General features: G+C 39.8%; 2 protein-coding genes across 6 annotated transcripts in view; one reads left to right on the plus strand and one right to left on the minus strand.

Moving 5' to 3' along the window:
• Window positions 1-5,498: 5,498 nt before the first annotated feature.
• On the plus strand, window positions 5,499-6,043 carry LOC128318216 (lithostathine-1-alpha-like). Its single transcript, XM_053233721.1, has one exon. It carries the CDS (start codon window positions 5,555-5,557, stop codon window positions 5,954-5,956), a length of 402 nt encoding a protein of 133 aa, XP_053089696.1. The 5' UTR covers window positions 5,499-5,554; the 3' UTR covers window positions 5,957-6,043.
• A 3,963-nt stretch (window positions 6,044-10,006) lies between these two features.
• Window positions 10,007-23,538, minus strand: part of LOC113547304 (zinc finger protein 454-like) — a 42,294-nt gene continuing 28,762 nt past the window's right edge. Inside the window, exons 1-6 of one of the 5 annotated variants that reach the window (XM_053233711.1) lie at window positions 22,374-22,512; window positions 17,745-17,826; window positions 17,006-17,102; window positions 15,687-15,734; window positions 15,216-15,526; window positions 10,007-12,342 (exon numbers count right to left, since the gene is read on the minus strand). In XM_053233711.1, coding sequence (XP_053089686.1) covers window positions 11,236-12,342; window positions 15,216-15,526; window positions 15,687-15,734; window positions 17,006-17,102; window positions 17,745-17,780 — 1,599 coding nt within the window. In that variant the 5' untranslated portion in view covers window positions 17,781-17,826; window positions 22,374-22,512 and the 3' untranslated portion in view covers window positions 10,007-11,235. Of the gene's footprint in view, window positions 12,343-15,215; window positions 15,529-15,686; window positions 15,735-17,005; window positions 17,103-17,744; window positions 17,827-18,307; window positions 20,770-22,373; window positions 23,536-23,538 lie in introns of those variants that run through there. The other 4 variants (XM_053233713.1, XM_053233712.1, XM_053233709.1 and 1 more) reach the window with 4 other exon arrangements.

Here is a 23,538-nt window from a genome sequence, read left to right on the forward strand (position 1 = left end):
ACTTAACATGTATGTACATACTGAACTACACACTGATTTCAGTTATTTGATATGTAGTATTACTCTACCTTTCATGAATGTTATAAGTTTTCAGATTAAGAGTTAATTGTGATATAAATAAATGCACTTCTTACAGACCTCAAAATAAAAACATCCTTTTTAAATCATTTAAACAAACCCACGTTTCTTTAAAACAGTTTTATTAGCTGTGATTGTGACTAATGTGTGGTATTAAATTTTCTTTCCTAGTCCTCGACTGGTAATGACAAGAGGTCCTGGGTCTGGTCAGATAACACTCAGTTGTCATACAAGTACTGGAATGATAAAGAGCCAAACAACAAGAAGACTGAAAACTGTGTGGAAATCCTGAAAGCAAGTGAAAAGAATAAATGGAATGATGCAGAATGCCATCACAAGGTTAAATTTGTCTGCTATAAAAGTGAGTAATGTACCAGAACAATTTTTTAAACAGATTTACTGCACAGGTTTAGTTCATTCTCTTTAACAGCTTGTAGTTGGAGCTGGTGGAACTGAGATGCACATTAGCCTTCTGTTTTCATGCACCAGGAAATGGACAGGCAACTAGTGTACATGTGTTTAAAATCAGCTAAATACTTTATCTGATGGTTATTTGTTTAAATCTTTTCTTTCAAACTATATTTTTATGATTTCTTTTGTCATTTTGCCTGCATTCCCGGCGCTCACAGCTCCTTTTGGTGCTCACTACGATTTATCTCTTCTGGTCTCGATTTCTGCAGCCACATCACGGATGATTTCTTGGTGCCGATTTCTTCCCTTTCTCTGAACACTGTATTCTTTGTATACTGCCCCTGTGGCTAGTGGCTAACAACAGACGTGGAGCCCGTGTGACTGGCATAATGAACTACTCGGCCACTCAACTGATAGAATATAACAACCATAACATTCCATCATGTATATCAGTCATTAAAGAACTTGGACTCCTACGTCGTCCCCGGTATATCCACAGAAGCTCTCGGCGAAAGTTTGCTTACTCCCGGTCTGGTAACGAAATACCTTCCGTTTGGGCAGCTGTGCGCCCTGTAGCATCTCTTCCACGTCATCAGAGAACTGATACTCTGTGGATTAGTAGCACTGGAGATACTGCAACAGCGCCACACATGGAGCCAGACAGAAAACGTGGAGTGGATTTCAGCCTACTTCGGCCAGTACGTAGATTCACTGCTTCATCTAAAATTAAAATTGAACTGTTTAATACACATTCCCTCACAAACAAATCCTGCTTCATACATGATCATATTCGGGACAAAAGTTTGGACATAATGTGCCTCACAGAAACCTGGCATCAACCAGATGTTTTTTCTGTTTTAAATGAGACCTGTCCTCCTGGCTACTGTTATTTCCAAAAAGCTCGTCGCACTGGCCGTGGTGGTGGCCTGGCTGTCATCTACCGCAGTCACCTAGATCTGTCCCCTCTGGCCCTCCCTGAGCTGTCTTCCTTTGAATGTTTGGCATTTAATTGTAAGCCCCCTTTCACAATGAAAGTACTATTAATCTACCGGCCACCCAAACTAAATGCATGCTTCATCTCAGAGTTATACAATTTTCTTTTAACTTTCTGCACAACCTCTTCCAATATAATAATACTTGGAGATTTTAACATTCATGTCAACAACCCATCTTGCCATCTTGCTACAGAATTCCTGCAGTTATTGGATTGCTTAAACCTCAGACAACATGTTGATGTTCCTACACACACTAAAGAGAACATTCTTGATTTGGTCATTACTGAGTCTCCCCTTTTAAATGCACCATTTGTGTATGATCTGACCATAAGGTCATCTCCGTCGAGCTGCCTTTTCTGTCTTCCCACATCAAACCCAAACGTGAAATACGTTTCAGAAATCTGAAAAACATTAACACAGAAAACTTGACCTTAAGCCTTCAACATCTTCATTCTGTAAATGTCTCATCAGTCACTGAATCTGTGGAATCTTATAATAAGATACTGAGCAGCATTTTGGATCTTCATGCACCCATCAAAGTTAGGACAATTGCGTTTTCTCGCTCAGCTCCCTGGTTCACAAGCGATCTGCGGAAAATGAAAGCAGCTGGACGTGCCATTGAGTGGCGGTATAATGCTTCTGGACTTACTGTTCACAAGCTGGCCTGTCGGGACCACCAAAAAGCTTATTTGAAGTCCGTCAAAGAAGCACGGTCACAGTACTATTCAAATATTATTCACAATAGTTCTGGCAATTCCAAACAGTTGTTCTCCACCATAAATCACCTCCTTAAACCTCAAATTGCTCCACTCACAGGAGCTACAGAAGAACAATGCAACGATTTTATGACCTTTTTTAAAACCAAAATTGATAAAATTCACTCCTCTTTTTATGTTCCCTCCTCCTTGTCTGCCCCAACTGCTGACCCGCAGTCTGATATTTCGATCCTGCTTTGCTGCTTCCCAGAAGTTACTCAATATGAGGTCGAAGACACCATCAGGGGGATGAGATCCTCCACATGTGCCCTCGACCCTTTTCCTACACCTCTGTTGAAAGCAAATATTTCTGCCATCAGTCCCCTTATCACCATGATAATAAACCAATCCCTTCAGACTGGCCATGTACCGTCTGCCTTGAAAACGGCCATAATCAGACCATTACTTAAGAAACCCTCAATTGATCCTCAAATCTTTGCTAACTATAGGCCCATATCCAACCTGCCATTTCTCTCTAAGGTTCTGGAGAAAGTAGTTGCCAGCCACCTTCAAGACCACCTCAAACACAATAACATTTTTGAAAAGTTTCAGTCTGGTTTCCGTTCCGCTCACAGCACGGAAACAGCCTTAGTGAGAGTCACAAATGACCTGCTGATGACAGCTGATGCTGGTTCACCATCACTTCTTGTCCTTTTGGATCTTTCTGCAGCGTTCGACACCGTTGATCACGGTATACTTCTCAACAGGCTACACCACTCCGTTGGACTTAATAACACCGTCTTGCGTTGGTTCGAGTCATACCTTGCAGACAGATCTGAATTTGTGGCCATGGGAAGCTCAAGGTCCCGTTCACATGCTGTTAGATGCGTTCCACAGGGATCAGTTCTTGGACCTATTTTATTCATTCTTTACATGCTCCCCCTTGGCAAAGTCATCAGTCGCTTGGGAATTTCTTTCCATTGTTACGCTGATGATACACAACTATATATGAAAACTGATGCTCACTCATCATCATCATCGTCATCATCATCATCAACTTTAACTACACTCACTGCCTGTCTGGAGGAGATAAGGGCTTGGATGAATCATAACTTTCTCCAGTTGAACAGCTCAAAAACAGATGCCATCCTCATTGGTTCCCCTCATCAGATCAGAACATCTACCATAACTTGTATTACATTCTCTGGCCAGGACATCCCCCTATCACCATTAGTTACAAATCTTGGTGTTAGGTTTGACCCTCATTTAACCTCTGAGGCTCACATTAAACATCTTTGCAAAACATCATTTCATCACTTCAGGAATATAGCCAGACTCCGTCCTACACTCTCCCTACATGATGTTGAGAAACTCGTCCACGCCTTTGTCTCCTCCAGACTGGACTACTGCAACTCTCTTCTCATCGGGATCCCTAGCAAGAGCATCCAGAAACTCCAGCACATACAGAATAGTGCCGCTAGGATCCTGATGAGAGTGCGTAAATACGAACACATCACACCAATTCTTCAATCATTACACTGGCTTCCCATTTCCGCCCGGATTGAATACAAGGTCTCCCTCCTCACACATCAGTGCATCTATGGCAACGCCCCCACTTACCTTAAAGAACTCCTCACCCCACAGATTTCAGCACGTCCCCTCCGCTCCACAAACACTCATCGTCTCCTCCCCCCTAGGACTAAGACCCGCACCATTGGGGATCGAGCCTTTTGCGCCGCTGCTCCTCGCCTGTGGAACGCCCTCCCTGAACATCTGAGGGCTCCACAAATGACTGATGGTTTTAAAATGGGTCTAAAAACGTACCTTTTTAAAAAGTGTTTTAATATTTATAATAATATATAAATATATTATAAATATAATAGTTTAAATTTCTGTGCTAATCTCAGTTGGCTTTATAAATAAAATGTATTATTATTTTATCTCATACTTGTTTTTCATTTATGAACTATTTTATATGATTTATTCTGTTTTTATTTTATTCTTGCTTTTCCCATGTTGTTTCTTAATATTTTATATTTACATTTACAGCATTTTTCTAGAGACCGTTAGTCAGAGAGACTTACAGAAGTGCCTGGCAATCTCCATCCTATTTACATATTAGTTATATATTAGTATTATCGCTGGTCATACTATGTCCCTATTTCGAATTTTTACATGTTTGAGCTGTCTTTTTTGTATGGAAAAACTGTGCAAATAAATATTATTCTTAATTAATAATAGAAATAATGTTTTTATAATTATTACCATTGTTGTTGTTAAACAATAATAATATTTATATTCATTATTATTAAAATAATTATTAGTAATTATTAATTTATTATTATTAGTAGTAGTAGTAATTGTTAATTTATTTTTATTATCATTACTATTATTATTATTGACTGATTGGGGAGGGTCTAAGGAACATTCTCACCAAATTTGGGCCAAGTGCTGACAACGCTCTAGCGCCCCCATTGGGTCAAATTTGGGCCTAATTTGGAAGTACTTTTATGGTCATAACTTTTGAATCGTGTGTCCAAAGTTTAAAACGCTGGATTCTCTGGGTCGAGACGAGTTCAATGCACCCTATGACGTCAATTTCCACCTAATCAGATTTTCTGCCATCTTGGATCTTGTCAAAAACTGTTTTTTTGCTACTCGTCATACAAATTTTGTCCCATCATCACCAAATACGGAAAACATCATCTTCAGAGAAAGCCTCACAAAAATTTACCAAAAAATTTTGAATATCCCAAACGATTTGGGCCAATGAATCTGATGGCGAAGCCACCAAACAGGAAGCGAGGCTGTATCTCATCAATGACCTTGCACACTGATATACATCTTGGTAGGCATCTTCAGGACCACACTCTGAGACTACGCAACAAATTTTGTGCCAGCGCCACCTACTGGTTAAATGTTACAATAAAATGGCGAAAATGCTTACATCTAAGTGCCATTTTTGCTACTCCTCCTCCAAATTTTGTCCAATATTCACCAGTTTTGGCTCACATCATCTTGAGGCCTGTCTAAACAAAAGTTATCAAAGGGACGCTGATATTCAAAACCGTTCTCCCATAAATGACTGGCAAATGCGTGAAACTACAAATCATTCTTCAATCCCTTTGCCTATAGTTATGCCTCTGCTTTCCTTTGATTTCTTATGCGACAATTGGAGGACATCTGTGAATGTATGAGTGCTTGGCCCTCAAAAATGTTGCTTGCAGCTTTAATTATTATTATTATTATTATTATTATTATTATTATAGAAAAAAAGCCTGAATTTGGACAAAAGGTTTAAACAGGAAAATACCTAAAGATGCCTAAAAAGGACACTATCAAAACATAAAACCCACAAATATTTAACTACCTAAAATGATTTTTTTTTATATACATCTTTCATCTCTCGTTGCAGAACGAACTCCACTCATCGTGATTGCTGAGAAGAAGACGTGGAAAGAAGCCCTGAAGTTCTGCAGACAGAATCACATGGACCTGGTTTCTGTTTACTCGCAGGAAATGCAGGACTGGGTGAAAGTAGTCACTAAAAACGCCTCCACTAACATGTGGATTGGCCTGCGTCACACCTGCGCTCTGGGCTTCTGGTACTGGGTGAGAGGAGAGATGATCTGCTACCAAAACTGGGCTCCAGGTAACGGAACCGGAGTGGAGGATTGTGGTGATGTGGAGAGAACCGGAGCGGTGCTGTCTGAGAGTAAGAAGTGGGTCAGCCTGCCACAGACTGACGAACTCTCCTTCATCTGTATCACCTTCTAGTGGAGGTCAGAGATCTCTACATTTCTCACTAATTAAAATTATTCATAGAGAAATGAGACTCATGACTCAAGATTCATGTTCTTTATTTTTTATAGGCTACGAGAAGTGGACGCATGGAATTCAGCTGGATCCTCGTAGTTCAGGACCAGACATTTCTTTCTCTATTTGCAAGTACAACAATTAATTGATGAATTTCAGAATAATATTGAGTTTCTTTATGGTGTTGGTGTTGGTCTTATGGTGTATGGCTTTTACTCCAAAATAGCTATTTGTAGCTTTACTGTTAGCTACTGTTTAAAACTAGAATATATGAGGCTTTTTAATCACATGGGCTGCATTTTAAATAGCAGTAATATGTTGGTTATATACAGTAATATGTATGTTCTATATCTATCATAAATATTTTTGATTTGCAGTGTTGCTACATGCTCCTAGCTTAACTACATTTTAACAGAATGGCAGCAGATGAGCTATTTTCCAAATAATGTAGCTTTTCCAGTAACAAGCTATGTAATGTAATATAATATAATATAATGTAATGGACCCCAGTCACCATGTAATAGCGTGACAAACCTACTGTAGCTAGATATTTCCAGAAATTAGCTCAACCAAGAGTAGTGGAATAAGTACTCTCAATATCTGTTGATGTTGATTTAATGATGTTTTACAGTTAAGTAACACTAACTGCTTAATTAAAGTGGCTTTGGCATAATTCGTACCAAGCAGGTACATTTTATTTTGTGCAAAAAAAAATTAGCTGTACAATAAATTAAAAATGTCACAGTTGATTTTTCTCAGTTTGACGATCCACTTAAGTGTAGCCAACTAATTTATCAAAACGTTAGTTTGTTGATTAGTTACAGACAATAAGCAATAAGATTGTAAAGTTACAATTGTAAAGTAGCTTCCCCAACACTACTGGTTTGTAAATTGGTGTTCTTCTGCTAAGCCTTTCAAATAAATAAATTTACTGGATACTATGGTTTTTATACTTTTTTTTTTTTTTTACATCTCAGAACTATATTTAACATTCACAGTCCATGTAGCTCTATCCTGGACTAAATAATTCCTGGTTGATTGTGAACATACTGAGCACATTTTACATCCAACACTGAAAATAGAGCTGTTTATTTTCGTCCTCCAAATCAGCTGCAAGCCGCCAAAGCACAGACTCTACAAAACCTCTGAAAGCTGTGGTATCTGGCACCAAGATGTTAGCAACAGATTCTTTAAGTCCTGTAAGTTGTGAGGTGGAGCTGCCATGGATCGGACTATCCAGAGCGACTTACAATAGTGCTTTGAAGTCTATCAAAAATATATTCTGATATTGGCTCACTAGGTCACAAACTAGGAATACCATCAGTCCAAAACTCTGTTGGGGATTTTTTTTTTTTTTTTTTGCGAAAGTGCTAACTTAAGTACTTTATGAAGAGGTAAGTCTTTAGACATCGTTTGAAGACTGCCAGTGACTCAGCTGTTCGGACATTTAGGGGAAGTTCATTCCACCACCTTGGTGCCAGAACAGAGAAAAGTCTCGATGCATGCCTTCCTTGTACCCTGACAGATGGTGGGACCATTCGAGCAGTGCTGGAGGATAGGAGGGAGCGTGGTGCCGTGCGAGGTGTGATAAGTGCTTTGAGATAAGTGGGCGCTGGTCCGTTTTTGGCTTTGTAGGCAAGGAAGCCAGTGGAGGAAGCGTAGCAATGGGGTGGTGTGGGAAAATTTAGGAAGGTTGAAAACCAGTCGTGCAGCTGCATTCTGGATCAGTTGCAGACGATGAATGGCGCTCAGAGGCAGACCTGCCAGGAGTGAGTTGCAGTAGTCCAGTCTTGAAATGACAAGGGACTGAACAAGCACCTGTGTGGCCTGTGAGGAAAGAAATGGACGAATTCTTCTGATGTTATAAAGGAGAAATCGACATGAGCGCGTCAGATTTGCAAAGTGAGAGGAGAAGGACAGTTGATTGTCCATGGTTACCCCATGGACGTAATAACGATACCTAATGTTCCTCAAACCATTCCTCAACAATATGTGCACTGTTACGCTTGGACTCCTGTTACAGATGAAAAACAACCACCTGTGTATTCTGTTTCATGAGAGGCTGTTTTCAGTCATCCAGGACAGCTATTTGTGGTTATATCACAGATAGCAGAGGAGTCACCGGAGGCTTTTCCTAAATACCTAAATGTGGTGGTATTTGATTTTAAAAAAAAATTATACATACATACATACATACATATATATATATATATATATATATATATATATATATATATATATATATATATATATATATATATATATATATATATATATACACACACACACACACAAATGAGAATGCAGCTTCATACACAGGAGGTAGTACATAAGACTGGGGATGATAACAAGGAGTTGTGTATTTATACAGCTTGGTACTATAAGAATTGTCATGAAGGAAGTTTTTGTGTTTGTAATTACTGTGAACTTCTTATAGTGAACTTGCCCAAACTTAATGTAAGGTAAATGGTAAATGAAAGATAATCACTACAAATTAATGGACTCTGATTAAGATTTGGACAGGACAAACAAAAGTAAGCAAAAGACTAGGAAATAAACCCATTTCAGTCGTATTTGGACAGAAAATTTCGGTTAACACCACTATTAACTTACAGACTGTCACACTGGATTGGCCTGAGTTTTCAGTCAGCTGTTTTACCTGTATGGAGTGACACTGTTAATGATGTGAAAAATGTCACTCCATACTGAGAAACAGAAACGTATCTTTTGTTTCAGCTTTTAAGTGTGGTGATATTGCCTCACCACATCAAGCCCAAAAGGTAGTGGAAACAAAAAAAGGCCACAGTCGGCTTAAGAAACCAGAAGTCCCTCAGAGAAATAACCAAAGTGTTAGGCATATCAAAATCAAATGTTCAAATATATTAAGAATCAAGTGAGTACCGGGGATGTGAGCAACAGGAAATGATGCAGGAGACATAGGAAGACTGTAGCCAAGGACAACTGATTAATACTTTCCTTAATAATGAAAAACCCTAGAACGCCGAATCAACAGATCAGGAAAGCGCTTAAAGAAGTCGGCAGGGACATGTCTATAGATACCATTTTCAGAAAACTTTACTCATTGAAGCAAACAATTTGCTAATTTTGCTTTCAGAAACATATTTTGGTATATGCATTTAGATAAACTGGATTAAGCCTACGACTATATAAGCCTATGACTTATAAAAGTTACAGAATTAATGCATAAAGCGTTCTAAAAGGACATTATCAGTTTGTTTCCTGAGAAGCAGAAAATCTGGAAATACAAGGAAAAAAAATAGCTCAGAGAAAAAGTATTAATAGTCAAATCATCTTCTGTTACTTACATAAGATGATTTGACTACTACCTTACATACTACCCCCTTGGCGCGTTTATCAGATACATACCGTTACTATATAATTATGCACAATTTTTTAATCCCATTAACAAAAAGGGGGCCACTAAAGGGACCACTGCTAAACACATTATTTAAGTGGTGGATCGTTCTCAAGCATTTTATACTGACACTGAAATACTGTTAGGGTATTGCCCTGGGGCTTGATCATAAGACTGCTTAAGAACAGTCGGCCAGACAAAATCTCCAGCCAGCAGTGGTCCTGTAATCACAAACCACAAACAGTGGGAAGTTTTTAGTAATTAATAGCAATTCCTTTAAATAGATAAAGTAGAAATTCTCTTTATAGTCATATTCCGTGGTCAGAATTGAGCTAAAGAAACAATACCTTTATACTCCTCTATCTAAAGACACATTGATTTTGATGCAAAGGTTATATACTTGTAATTAAAGCAAAGAACGGTTCAATATTTCATCATGGCTTTCCGATCAACAGACTACTAGATGGGAATAAAGAACATCTATCTTTATCATAGGCTTTTGATCACATGGATCTGGTATCTTGTATTGGTCCAGAGCATCTTATTGCCTGGAAAGCATGACTTATTCCTGTGCTAGTCAAACCTACAGTGTAGATTTAGAAATAAAACCACGCTCTGCAGGTAATTTTACCCAGTTATAAATTAATATATTTTATTATATAGTACCATCAAAACTTTTTAATAATAACAATGTGTTCGGATGGTCATTTATGTGTCTCTCAACAAAGATAACCACATTTTCTCTCATGAACTAAAATAAAGCCTTGTATACGATATAGCCTTTTTGTTCAACCATAGCATGTCTGCTTTTCAATCACCAGGAATGGTGCATAGGCATAAAAATTAGGAAGTTTGCATAAACACTGTTTTTTTCCCTAAATTGGGTAGGAAACATTTTCTATTAGTTGTGGTTTGTTGTTGGACAAATTTTGAAACACTGACAAATGAATAACAAATTCATTCCAAAGAAATCCATTTTGGTAGGATTGGTTTTAATTCCCTGGAGTAGTTTTTGCCACATTACTCTTTATACTGTTTGAGACATAAATGACTATTTAAAAGGATAAAGACCTATGTCATACGATCAGATATGGTCATCAGCAGTCTTAGAAAAACAGGGTTCTATCTACGACCCTTTAAAGTTCTTTGGTTTGTCCATTTCAGAGAACTCTTTAATGTTTCTAGGGACATTTTCACACTTGGCCCAAATACGTGAATCTGCACCCAAGTTTGCTTTCACGTAAAAGAATTCCTTCCAAACCATGGATCGATTGTCGAATCACTTTTGCACATGAAGGTTAATCCATGCTTTTTACCCTTAACTGTCCAAAGAACCATCCGAAGAACACTTAACCATCCAAAGAACCCTTGAGGAACCCTTTTTTTTTTTTCAAGAATGGGGTAAGTGCACAATAAATAACCCAAAATTTCTCTTTCTGATCAATATTATTTGGTATCTTAATAGATCATGGCTCCAGGGAGTGCCTTTAAATTCTATGGTTCCAGTTAAAGCCGTATTCAGATGCGATTAGTTTCACATGCATATATAGCTGAGGTAATTATTAGCGTGCTTTTCATTTTCTTAAGTATGACAACACTCATAAAGGTGCTCATTTGTATTGCTTCCCACCCAATCAAGTAGTGATTTTGGTTTTAAATGCCTGACAATAAATGTACATGGCATACAAAAGTACTCATCAGGGAAGCAACATTTCAGTCTGAATCGTACTCAAGCTAAAAAAGAGGAAAAAACAAACACATTATGGCAACATTGTATCATGTTTCACTGTATTCATTTTAATCATGTGGTCTAGACTTTTACTATGGAACGTCTACCGCTGTATTCAGTTCCTTATTCTCTAGTTCACCCTGTTTCGTCTTCCTCTGGACTCAAAACCAAGTCATGGTGTCGTTGCTTGTGGTTCTTCAGACTGACGTTGTGGTTAAAACACTCTCCGCATTGCTCACACATGAAAGGTTTCTCTCCAGTGTGGACTCGCATGTGGGAAGTGAGGTTTTCCATTTGGTTAAAGGAACGCTCACACACTTGGCATTTGAAAGGTTTTTCTCCAGAGTGGATGAGCTTATGCCTCCTCAGTCTGTGGAGGTCTTTAAAGCGCTTTTCACATATATCACACAAATACTTATATGGACCCCGGTGGGATCTGACGTGGCTGTTGCGTTTGTAAAGATTGTCAAATTTCTCTGGACAGTCTGGACAGCTGTATGGCTGTTTTTCCTTAGGATGAGTCTGCTCATGTTCCAATTTTGCTGGTCTGTTCTTAAACACCTTCAAACAGTATTTACATGGGTGGTCGGCATCCTCATGCAGTTTAGTGCAATGCCTCTTTAAGCCGACCTCAGTGAGGAATCTTTTTCCACACTCTGGACAGACAATAAATTTGATCTTTTGTTCACATTTATGTTCTTTCAAACCTTTGGTTTGAGGGTCTGCTATAACAAACTTGCCACATTCCTGACACAACTTATAGAATGTCTTGACTCCGTGCTCCTGTTCAGCATGCCTCTGAAAACTGGCCAAGTCATCAAAACGAACAGATACTTTTTCTAAACTAAGCATCTCAATATCACCGCCAGCATCACACTGAGCACAGCAGAATACTTTTTTGTGTCGAAGCACAGAACAGGAGAGCAAGGCCTCGGTCCCACATTGTGTACACCACACCGCAAGGTTACCCTGACCATCCTCCTTTAAAGCTGTGAACAGGTCTTCATCCATGGAAACATCAGAGTCTGTGGCCTCTTCACCCAAATCTGGCTGCCACTCATCCGAACTGTCTTCTCTTTTAGATTTTTTCTTCTTCTTCTTCTTCTTCTTCATCATCATCTCTTCCTGTAAGCTTGTTTCCTCTTCTGTACTTGAAAAATATGACCCATCTGTTTCGATGAACATCTGCTCATAGCTTTGCTCACTGCCCTCATGATCCGATGACCCAATCTGGACCACAACCTGTAGGATATAGAAATCCTTTGATCAGGGCACTTGGATTAATGTGAACTATAATGTGAACAATTTTACATGTCCAGAAAAAAGGCTTAAAATGACCACGTCATTAAAATGTATACGTATAATAGTAGTTAATCAATGTGTATAACCTTGTTTAATCATCTTGAAAACATTTTTCTAAGTTGCCAACTCAGTCTCAACAAAAAAAAAATGTCCAACCAAACACCAGAACAACAGGCAAACAAAAGAAGAGAAACAATAGAGCAAATGTACAGATTTCCTGAATATGGTTGGAACTTTTTTAAAGCACATACACACAAAGAAGCCAAAAACATAAGTGAAGGAACATAGGAGAACAATGCAAAAACTGAATATAGCTTTTTAAGAGTTTATGTTTTAATTTTATTTTTCTGTATTATAATGAAGCTGTGCATGCTGAAAAGCGCTCACAGGTGAGATAAAGAAAAGGACAATGAAAGAAGCACAAAGCTCCGTCAAAAGTCGCCTGTCTCCCGAATCCTCCTTCACACACACACACACACACACACACACACACACACACACACACACACACACACACGGTTCTACAGTGGTGCCGAAACCCGGGAGGAGGTGCCAAACTCCGCAACATCAAGCCCTCCTTGACTATCACCACGAACAATAGCAGTGATTCAAAGCTATCACTCAGGAGGAGGCCAAGGCCCAATGGGTGCTCCAGATGCTGCTGCAACCAACTGCTCCTACAGCTGCGGCTCCTCCATCTACAGCTGGTCCAGCCAGCCCGGCCATGACACTCACACAAATGTCCCAGGCCTCAAAAGAGTTATCACTCTGTCCAAAGACATCTGTTTGCTTGTAGACAGAGACACTTGAAACAGCAGACCCCAAAATTCAAAACAAAGGGTTCTACTCAATATACTTCCTTGCTCAGAAGGAGGTAGTTTCCATCAAATTTTAGAACTAAGAAGGCCAAATTGGCTTCTAAAGACTCTACACTTATTTTCATGATCCCAGAACACAAATGCTTCTAAAGATTTGCCTTCCAGGAGGAGGGATTCCAAAGTCCTGCCCTTCAACATCTCCATACCATCTTGGGTGTTTTCAAGACATATACGGACAGTCTTCTCTGATGTCCACTGGTATCAGGATACTTCCATATTTGTACAACAACTGACTCCTGTGTACCTACACCAAGGAGCAGGCTAGGTCCACCCAACTTTACATTGCAGTGCTCAGACTTATCGCAGACTCAGGGAATAGCTCTCTAACACCTAAGCAGGTCACAGAGTTTATCAGCATTAGGCAAGATTCAGTGAGAATGCTAGTCGCCCCATCAGCCAAAGTGTGGTGGATATTATTATGCTTGCCAATCAGATTCAGTCAGGTCACCATGTGCAGTATGAGTGTATGCTGAGGTATGCTTAAAGTTATGATGGCAGCCACATAGTGATCTGGCTAAGCTGGCTTGAATTCTAGGCATTCCAGAAGTGGGTTATCAGCCTGCAACTGCACCCTAAATCCCACAGACTGGAACGTGTCCTTGTTTCAATGAAAGAAGTCTAAAAGAAGAGTCGAGTGTGGTGCCCCTGCAGAGAGAGATAATCACCATGGACAGCACCCTTACTAGATTGGGTGGAATGGTCCTTCCAAAGGTTAGAACATATCAGTTAAGAGCAGTCCACCAGGCCCTGATGTTCTTGCTAGTTGTAGACATTACTATGTGCTTGTCTGCTCAGACAATATTGTGATGTTCAACTATATCCACCATTAGGGTAGCAAAAGGTCAAGCACATCTCTCCGTTCTGCATAGACCTCCAAAATTGGGCTCACCTACAACTGGCATCACTGACAACAACTCAACTACCAGTATATTACAGCTGTGCAGTGGACAAGATGCAAAGTCATGTGTCCAAGACATGACATGAGCTGGCATCGACACTAATATGTGGTAGCTCAGATCTGGGAAAGGTTTGACATGACACAGGTAAATCTTTTTGCCAGTGCCAAGTGAACAGATTACAGATTATGGCTCTCCCTGGCAGACCTAGACAGCCGCTAGGACAGGATGCCCTGGCCTATAACGGGCATCACCATATTTTCATCTCTACCACTGATTCTTTGCACTCTGCAGGATTCAGTAACTAGGCCTACTTCTTGCCCCTAGATGGCTGGCAAGACCTTGGTTCCCATTACTGCTTTCACTAGCTGTCAGAACACCCTGGGGGCATCTTTGCCAAGTGGATCTGTTGTGCCAAATGGACGGCATGAGTTGGAACCCTCAGCCAGGACGCTTGTGTCTGTAGGTCTGGCCCCTTGGACTGAATCACCAATTGAGTACTATCCAGAATCAATTCTAAAGAACCCCTAACATGGGCTTTGTATGTCCCTAAGTAAAGGTTGTTCTGTGAATTGTGTTCACCTTATTATCAGGGCCCTGTGCACTGTCCAATTCATAGGAATTGGCCTTTCATCAAGAACTGATAGATTTCAGCAAGTCCACATCTATCCTGCGGTCATATATGACAGCCATCACAGTGCACTACAGCACCATGGATGGCATCACTCTACGGTCTTACAGGCTACTACTACCTTTCAAAAATGGACAAGGCATCTCCACCCACCACCGTCCACCTTCGGTGTGGGACCTTCCCTTTGTGCTGGAATCCCTTAAATACTTTCTTTATGAGCCTATCCACTGAAAGCAGCCTTCTTACTAGCAATCACATCAACTAAATAAATCAAGGAGTTGTGTGCTCTAGGAAAAAGTTTGCTGTGAATGCACTGGTGGCCAGAAGACTCTGCAGTTATTAATATTTTCACAGGTAAGTTATCGTATTTCATGCTGTATCAGATTGAATAACAGAATAAATACCCACCTCCTCACTATCCTCATCCCCAGGCTCCAACGTGTGTTCTACCTCTATGTATGAAGTTGTATCATCATTATCCTCACGTTTTTCATCAAATGTCTCTACGTGGTCTTTGGGTTCATTATGATATGTTTCTGCAGGCTCGGCTGAAGGCGGGTGATTCCTCCAGTCTCTGTGGTGGCCACAATTCTGGCAGTCCTGGGTGACTGAAAACAGCTTCTCATTGCCCTCAATGGTAATACAGCACTCTTTATGACAAAGCCAGCAGAACTGAAAGAGCTCCAGCAGACAGTGTGTGTTTACCAGCACCTCACTACTCCTAAAATCAAAGAAAAATAAGATACATTCACTCAATGTGCCATTTGCATATTTAAATACCAGTGAATAAGCTATAACACATTCACTTTAAAATGTTGAATTAAGATATTGTAACAACATAACGTAAACCAAGAAAAGAAAAAACACCCAAAGATAATGTCTTAAAAATGCTAGTTCCTTGATAAGAAGGCTGAAGGCTCTTGACAGCTGTGGAAAGATATTTAGAAGTTCAATCAAACGGCACATTTTCTCAACGTATTGCATTTTATATTTAACCAAAATGCAAGAATGACAAGACATAAAATTTATGTTTAACCATCTGGCATCACTATGAAACCTTGTGAAAGTTTCTCAATTAGCAAAAACAATTAGAGCAGAATGTGTGGCCTACAACACAGAAGTCAAACACTCCTCCTTTGCAGCTGGAGCACGTGCTACATATGTTTGCTTTATATCCCTTCCACCGACTGGTTGGTACGGTAAAAAATCTGTATTCCAACATTTTCATGGCCAAGTGACCTACACTGTAACCAAGTAATTCATGCTGAATTTGGTTTGGCTTCTTACCAGGATAACAAGAGAATTGAACAAGGATATATCGCTAGGCCTAAAAATATGTACATAGGAGTTTTTGTTATTGAAATATTTTCTGAGAGCAGAAATTGACTGCTCACCTAACTAAACCAATCATGATACTTTCAATTAATAAATCATTTATTTGATGAAAAACAGTATAGACACAATTATTATTAAGAAACACCATTTTGAAGAAAAAAAAAAAAAAAAGCAGAATTTGCAACAGCAACATCAACAGTTAGTCTAGTCCTTCTTGTTACTAATTTGGATGCCTCAAATACAAGTATACTTCAAACATGGAGGAAGCTGTTTCAGACAACTAGTTCAGTTTTTCAGAAAAACTGTCAGATATTTGACCTTGCTGTGACCTTAAACCTGTTTGGAGCGATTCTGAAAGCTATCAGTTCATCTGCTAGTTACAATGATAATTCCATATAAATCCTACAAACATTCAATGACTTGGTTGTGAAATATCAAGCTAAGGAGAATCTTAGACACACACAATGACAGACCAATGGCAAAAATTGTAGATAGCCAGAAAATGGGCCATGAGTTCCTGAAAACATGAACATGTAAGTAGCATCTCTGTATGACAAACAGAAAGGAAGTTATTGAAGAAAAGTTATTTCAGACATTTGACCCTGTGGTGATAACATGTGGTATGTGGGAAATGATGTCACCTCCTCACAACCTTCAGAAAACAACTTCCATTTACAGTGGTTTTGGTACTGGTATGTGCAATTTATTTATATCAATGGAAATCTGACAAAGGAACTTGACCAGGGTACAAATAGTTCTGTATTGAGATTAGCAACCATACCGTGACATACTGCACTGTCCATGAAAAGTGCTACTAGACAAGATTTTTTAAAGTTGTAAACTGTTTTAGGCCTGGTTTATACCTCTGTGTCCATGAATTTGTGAACTCGTGAGGCTGTCATCCATGGGCGGTCGCGTAGGTGTCTGCCATCGTACTTGCACGAAACATGAAAATCTCCACTAGGGGGCAGAAAATAAAATTCTGTGTTTTCCTGCAGAATGAGTGGAGATGATGTGGATCTTACTTCTGAGTTTTAAATCGCAGATACCATGCTGTTAGGTAGTTGGTGAGGTTGGTAAGTCAAAGGGACAAGTTTGCGATTTTTCTGATTTGCTCCACAGATCAAGACAATTCAAAGACAAGATATTGCATAATAAAACAGAATATATAATAACTCCCATCAACTGCATACCATCTCAAATGCACTTAATATAAATTACCAACCAAACTGGCCCAACACTTTAGCTAGCTAATGTACATGAACTAAAACATTATTCTTAGTTTTATATACAATATATAAGTTTAGATATTATTTTCTCTATTCTCTCTAACTTATCTCGAAGATATGCAACCGGACACAACTTCCTGCCTCAACCAATCAGTGTTCGCACCACTGATGCACACTGATACACACCAATACACACCAAGTGCTGTTAGGACTCTGCAATGCATGTCAGTCCATCAGTTTACCCATAATTCTCCTTTCTGCATTGCAAGGCAAATTCACAAAAATGCTTCAATGCAGAAGTATAAACCAGCAATAACCTTTGCATGACAACCTGCTCTGTTGTTAAACAATAATCAAAAACATTGTCCCCTACCTTTGTGATCAGGTTGAGGTACTGTAACAATCTCATACTGTCCTATAATCACTGGACGCGGCTCATCTTTTAGGTTACAATCCTGTGAGAAAAAAATACATCTAAGTCAGAACGCCTCTAGACTTAATAAATATGATTTAATCGAGTTTACACACTTTGATGCACTATATATCCACCATCAGCTTTAAAATGACATTGCAATTGGCTTCCAACTTTAATCTATAGAATATCTATTTATTTGCTGTCCCTTATATTGAAATAGCATGGCTTACAGATATTAGAGTTAGATTAGATGTTTTTTGTTTTTAAACAAGGCACAGCTGACACGTTCTAAAAACATGGCTGCTTTAGCTGAGAAACTCCAGTGTTTGTAGTTCAATACTGTTATTTCTACACGTAACTATTTTAAAATGATTTTAGATAAAAGTGAGTTTCTAAAGCTACTAAAGGGCAAAAAGCCCTCTCATAGACCCTCACAGGGCATCAGATTTAAAGGGGCAAAGGTCATAAATATGTTTGGGGGGGCGCAGGGTGCCTTAGTGGTTGGCACGTTTGCCTCGCACCTCCAGGGTTGGGGGTTTGATTTCCACCTCCACCCTGTGTGCGTGGAGTTTCCATGTTCTCCCCGAGCTATGGGGGTGTCCTCCGGGTACTCCGGTTTCCTTCTCCAGTCCAAAGACACGCGTTGTAGGCTGACTGGCAGCTCTAAATTGTCCGCAGTGTGTGAATGTGTGCGTGATTGTGCCCTGAATATGTTGGCACCCTGTCCAGGGTTTTCCCCTGCCTTGTGCCCCGAGTCTCCTGGGATAGGCTCCAGGCTCCCTGTGACCCTGTGTAGGATAAGCAGTACAGAAAATGGATGGATGGATGTCAGTAGAGATAGAGATTAGTTTTTAGCCTAATCTCTAATCTCAGCCACTGTATCAGTAGTGTGACTGCCACAGTTTTAAAAAAAAATTCAACACGTATTCTTGGGTTGAGGAAAAAAAAAAAAAAAACTGAAAACCTGTATAGACAAAATCCAAATCTGACTGAAACGGTTTGTACACATGTATTTTTAAATGATGAAATGAACAAGACATTTAAGAAGTTCCCATGAAGTGCCTTGAAACGTGCAGCATCATTCAATGTGTTGATGAAATATCCACTGAAACAGGAAGTCAGGACGGGACATATCAAGTGGCCCCTCCCCCTTTTTAAATAGCCAATAGTGTTTAGCTTACCTCACAGCCCTGACTAAGCCGTACTTGACAGTTATGCTGCATCTCAATTCGCCTGCTTATACTATGCACTAAAAGTACATACTCTTTCTGTGAAGAAAAGGTACATACTTTGTGTGTGTAGCAAAATAGTATGCAAGTACTGGGACATACTCGTCATAACGTCACGTAACAGAAGAGAATGTCGTTGCCTAGTTACGCACACTGCTGCAAATACTGCGTCTCAATTCGCCTACTATCTGTCCTAAATAGTATCTGAGATTGAATTAGTGTGTCCCAAATCATAGTATATTGAAATGAGTATCCCAAAGGTACCCAGATGGTCTGCTATTTCCAGTAGATTTCAGATAATATTGCCCACGACTCCTTGCACAAGGGAGGAGTTTTGTGACGGTTTGCTTCGCCGAATTCAAGGATACATTTTAGAGAGGTGTAAATGAAATGTGCAAAAATAAATCAAGGGAATGGTAAATTAAATGATATAGTATAAATGATATAAAGAATAATGAATGAAGAAAAGCTGAAACGCAACAAGGAGTTTGTTTACGGTGACGGTGTGCATAACTACGCAACAATGTTCTCTCCCTTTACATGATGTGTTAGTTAGTATGTCCCAGTATTTGCATACTATTTTGTTACACACTCAAAAGTATGTACGTTTCCTTCACAGAAAGAGTACATACTTTTAGTTCATAGTATAAGTAGGCAATTTGAGATGTAGCAATTGCTTTGGAGCACACTAGCTTATAGATAACCTTAAGGCCACAAAACTTCAATTTTGTTTTCATGTTGACTTTAAAGCATTTAGGCCTCTTATTCTTTTATCAAATGTAACAACAAAGTGATCAAAACGTATGTTAAGATATTAATACTGAAATTATAATAAAATTATTTTATCTCTTAAATTATATTACTTTGTTTATTCTTTGACCCCAACATCCAAGATGACGCACATGAAACCCTGCCTCCCTGAACCTACAGTCACAGGCTGATATTTGGTAGCTTTCCATCATCTCATTCTGGTTGGCCAGTTATCACAAAGTTAGCTATTAACACGATTCTTTGATGCAATGATAGTTGGCGATGATTATTAAAGCCTATTAAAGCTCATAAGTCAAATAGAGCACACACACACACACACACTGTTGACTGCTCATCTTTTTCACCTGTCCAATTATGACATGATTAGATATAAAGATATGGAATACTAAAATACTAATAATCTACTGATTTCTACAGCAACTCTGGAAGTTCAGAACTTATTTTATGCTCCTCCAGACATTTCCATGTTATTTGGAATAATAAAGAACAATAAAAAAAATATACATCTAAAAATATACAAATACTGACATTTAGGTTATTAGACACCTTATTAAGGCACATTCTAATAAATTAAGATACTAGATCAAGTCAACTGGGATGGATGCTTTCGAGTTTTCTAATAACGATAACTTCTAACCAAATTGCCAGGGTCCGCTGGTACAATGTTGAGCTCGGGTCTCTGTCTGTGTTGGGTTTCTGTGCATGTTCTCCATGTGTCTGTGTGGGTTTCCTCTGATCTCTCTGGATTGTCGATGGTATATTGCCCCTAGGTGTCAATGTGTGTGTGCATGGTGTACTGTGATGTGATGTGACGTGATGGACTATCCAGGGCTGCATTCCTCACCTCTCACCCATTGTTCCTGGGACAGGCTTCAGATCCAACACCTGGACCAGGATAAAGTGCTTACTGAAGATGAACAAAGGCCACCGCTTCCCAACCCTGGTCCTGGAGTACTCCGGCCATTTTGTCCTGCATGTTTGAGTGCTTTCCCTGCTCCCAGCACACCTGATTCAAGGTGAAGTGGGTGTGTTAGAGCTGAAAAAACACTAAAATGTGAAGGACAAGGTTTTTTTTTTCCAGGACCAAGCCTGAGACCCCGTGATTTAGGTCAATGGTAACAAAGTATTTAACAGGAAAATAAAACTAAACCTCGAAGTCGTTTGCTGAATTGCTGGTAAATGATATGTTATGATATATAACTATATTTTATATCTTCAGCATATTTCTGATTTTTAATTATGTATTTAAATGCACAGTCTATAGAGGAGTAGGCCAGGTTTTCATTTCACTGCAAGTTATATACTGTATATATACTCACTGAGCACTTTATTAGGAACACCTGCACACCTACTCTTTCATGCAATTATACAATCAGCTAATCGTGTGGCAGCATTGCAGCGCATAAGATACGGGCCAGCAGTTTTGGGTAATGTTCACATCAACCATCAGAATGGGGGAAAAGTGTGATCTCAGTGATTTTGACTGTGGCATGATTGTTGGTCCCAAATAGGCTGGTCTGAGTATTTCTATAACTGTGGATCTCTGGGGATTTTCACACACAACAGTCTCTAGAGTTTGCTCAGAATGGTGCAATAAAGAAAAAACATCTTGTGAGCGGCAGTTCTGCAGACAGAAACGCCTTGTTGATGAGAGAGGTCAAGGGAGAATAGCCAGACTGGTTCGAGCTGACAGAAAGGCTATGATAACTCAGATAACCACGCTGTACAAGTGTGGTGAGCACAAAAGCATCTCAGAATGCACATCAGCATGAATCCATGGACCTAACCTGCCTTCTGTCAACAGTCCAGGATGGTGGAGGCGGTGTAATGGTGTAGGAATGTGAATGTTAATGGTTTGGGCCCGTTAACCCTGGCTTGAATGCCACAGCCTATTTGAGTACTGTTTCTGACCATGTGCATCCCTTCAAGGCCACAATTCATCCATCTTCTAATGCCTTATCATTCCAGCATGATAATGCACCATGTCACAAAGCAAAAGTCGTCTCAAACTGGTTTCAGGAACATGACAAGGAGCTCAGTGTTCTTCCGTGACCTTCTCAGTCACTGGATCTGAATTCAGTAGAACATCTTGTGGAATCCATGCCATGAAGAATTGAGGCTGTTTTGAAACCAAAGGAAGGCCCTATAAACCTAGTATTAGTGTAGTGTTCCTAATAAAGTGCTTGGTGAGTGTAACTGTGTAGGTGGCCAACAAAAATCTTGAAGTACATAGCAAAACTGAAAGTCTTGTGATGAGACAGAGATCTCAAAAACTGTTACAATGGAATACAGTGTAAAGTAGTTCCGGTTACTTGCACTTTCTGAGGTATCAATGCGCGACATCATTAGACAGTCGCCAGGATTGATGATAAACATAGTTTTTTGTTGGATATTGCTGTGATGTAACGTTACACACGGCTGTTTATTGTGTCCAGGGTCATTTTAGATGTGTTAGAGCACTCTGAAATGTTAGTTATAAACTGAAATGGTGTATTTTTTGCTGTGTGTGGGCCTACACAAAAGAGTGTGTGGCACTCTTTTGACTGAGGAAGCAGTGTAACACTGTTGCGCTTGAGTGACACTTTACCTGAGGGTCAGGGATGCCCCAGTGATGCCCCAGCTCCGAGTGAGGCACAGCTGATCTCTTCAGACACCGCAGTTTGCGTGTGGTTTTGCGGGCGGTTTCTGTGAAGAAGTCCTCGTCTGAGAAGTGAGCTCCACACACCCGCAGATCAGCAGCGCGCAGTTTAGGAACCGGGGTGTTTACATCCATCCGCAGCGCGAGCAGCCACAAGTGCAGCATTTCCGGAGTGTGGAAAGGAAGACGATGAAAACTGAGTCCACTTCTTTTAGTCATCTTGTTGGTGCAGCTGGGAAAAGCACAACCGCGAACCATTGTTGCTGGACAATTCTTCTTCTTCTTACTATTATTATTATTATTATTATTATTATTTCCTGGGGGTTTAAACATGTGCTTCTCTATTGCAGGGTTACACCAGAAACAGTAACAACCAAATTAGCTCATTTTTACATCCGGGTGGATTTAGGTAGGATTACTGTCAAAATAAAAGTCACATACTACTCATATACACTACAGTATACACTACACATGACCAAAAGTATGTGAACACCTGACCATCACAACCATACGCGCTCCTTGTCCACACCGTCTGAAGAACACAATTGTCTAAAACGTGTTTGTATGCTGGAACGAAGAGGCCCAAACCTGTTCCCGCATGACAGGTTTGCACAAAGCGGGCTCCGTGAAGACATGGTGTGTGAAGGTTGGAGTGAGTGGAAGAGCTTGAGTGTCCTGGACAGAGCCCTGACGTGACTGCATCCCAGACCTCCTCGTCCGACATCAGTGCCTGACCTCACTCATGGTCTTGAGGCTGAATGAACACAGATCCCCACAGGCACGCTCCAAAATCTAGTGGAAAGCCTTCGCAGAAGAGTGCACAGCAAATAGGAACTAAATCTGGACAGAGATGTTAATTTGAGGTGTCCACATACTTCTGGCCATGTAGTCTATCTTAGGGATGTAACTGAACATGAATACATTGTGTGGAATGAACAGATAATGTGTTCTAAGCACAGAAACAGATATCAATATGAGATGCACAATTTCTTTTTGTTTTCTGGTTGAGACTAGAGACTAGTGCATTGGGACTGGGATACACCAGGATGCAACAAGTCTCATGAGCAGGAGGTTTTTTCTTTCATGCAAACATGAGCAGGTGTCAGATATAAAG

Source organism: Pangasianodon hypophthalmus, chromosome 4 (assembly GCF_027358585.1).
Source record: "Pangasianodon hypophthalmus isolate fPanHyp1 chromosome 4, fPanHyp1.pri, whole genome shotgun sequence".
In the NCBI taxonomy this organism is placed as follows: Eukaryota; Metazoa; Chordata; class Actinopteri; order Siluriformes; family Pangasiidae; genus Pangasianodon; species Pangasianodon hypophthalmus.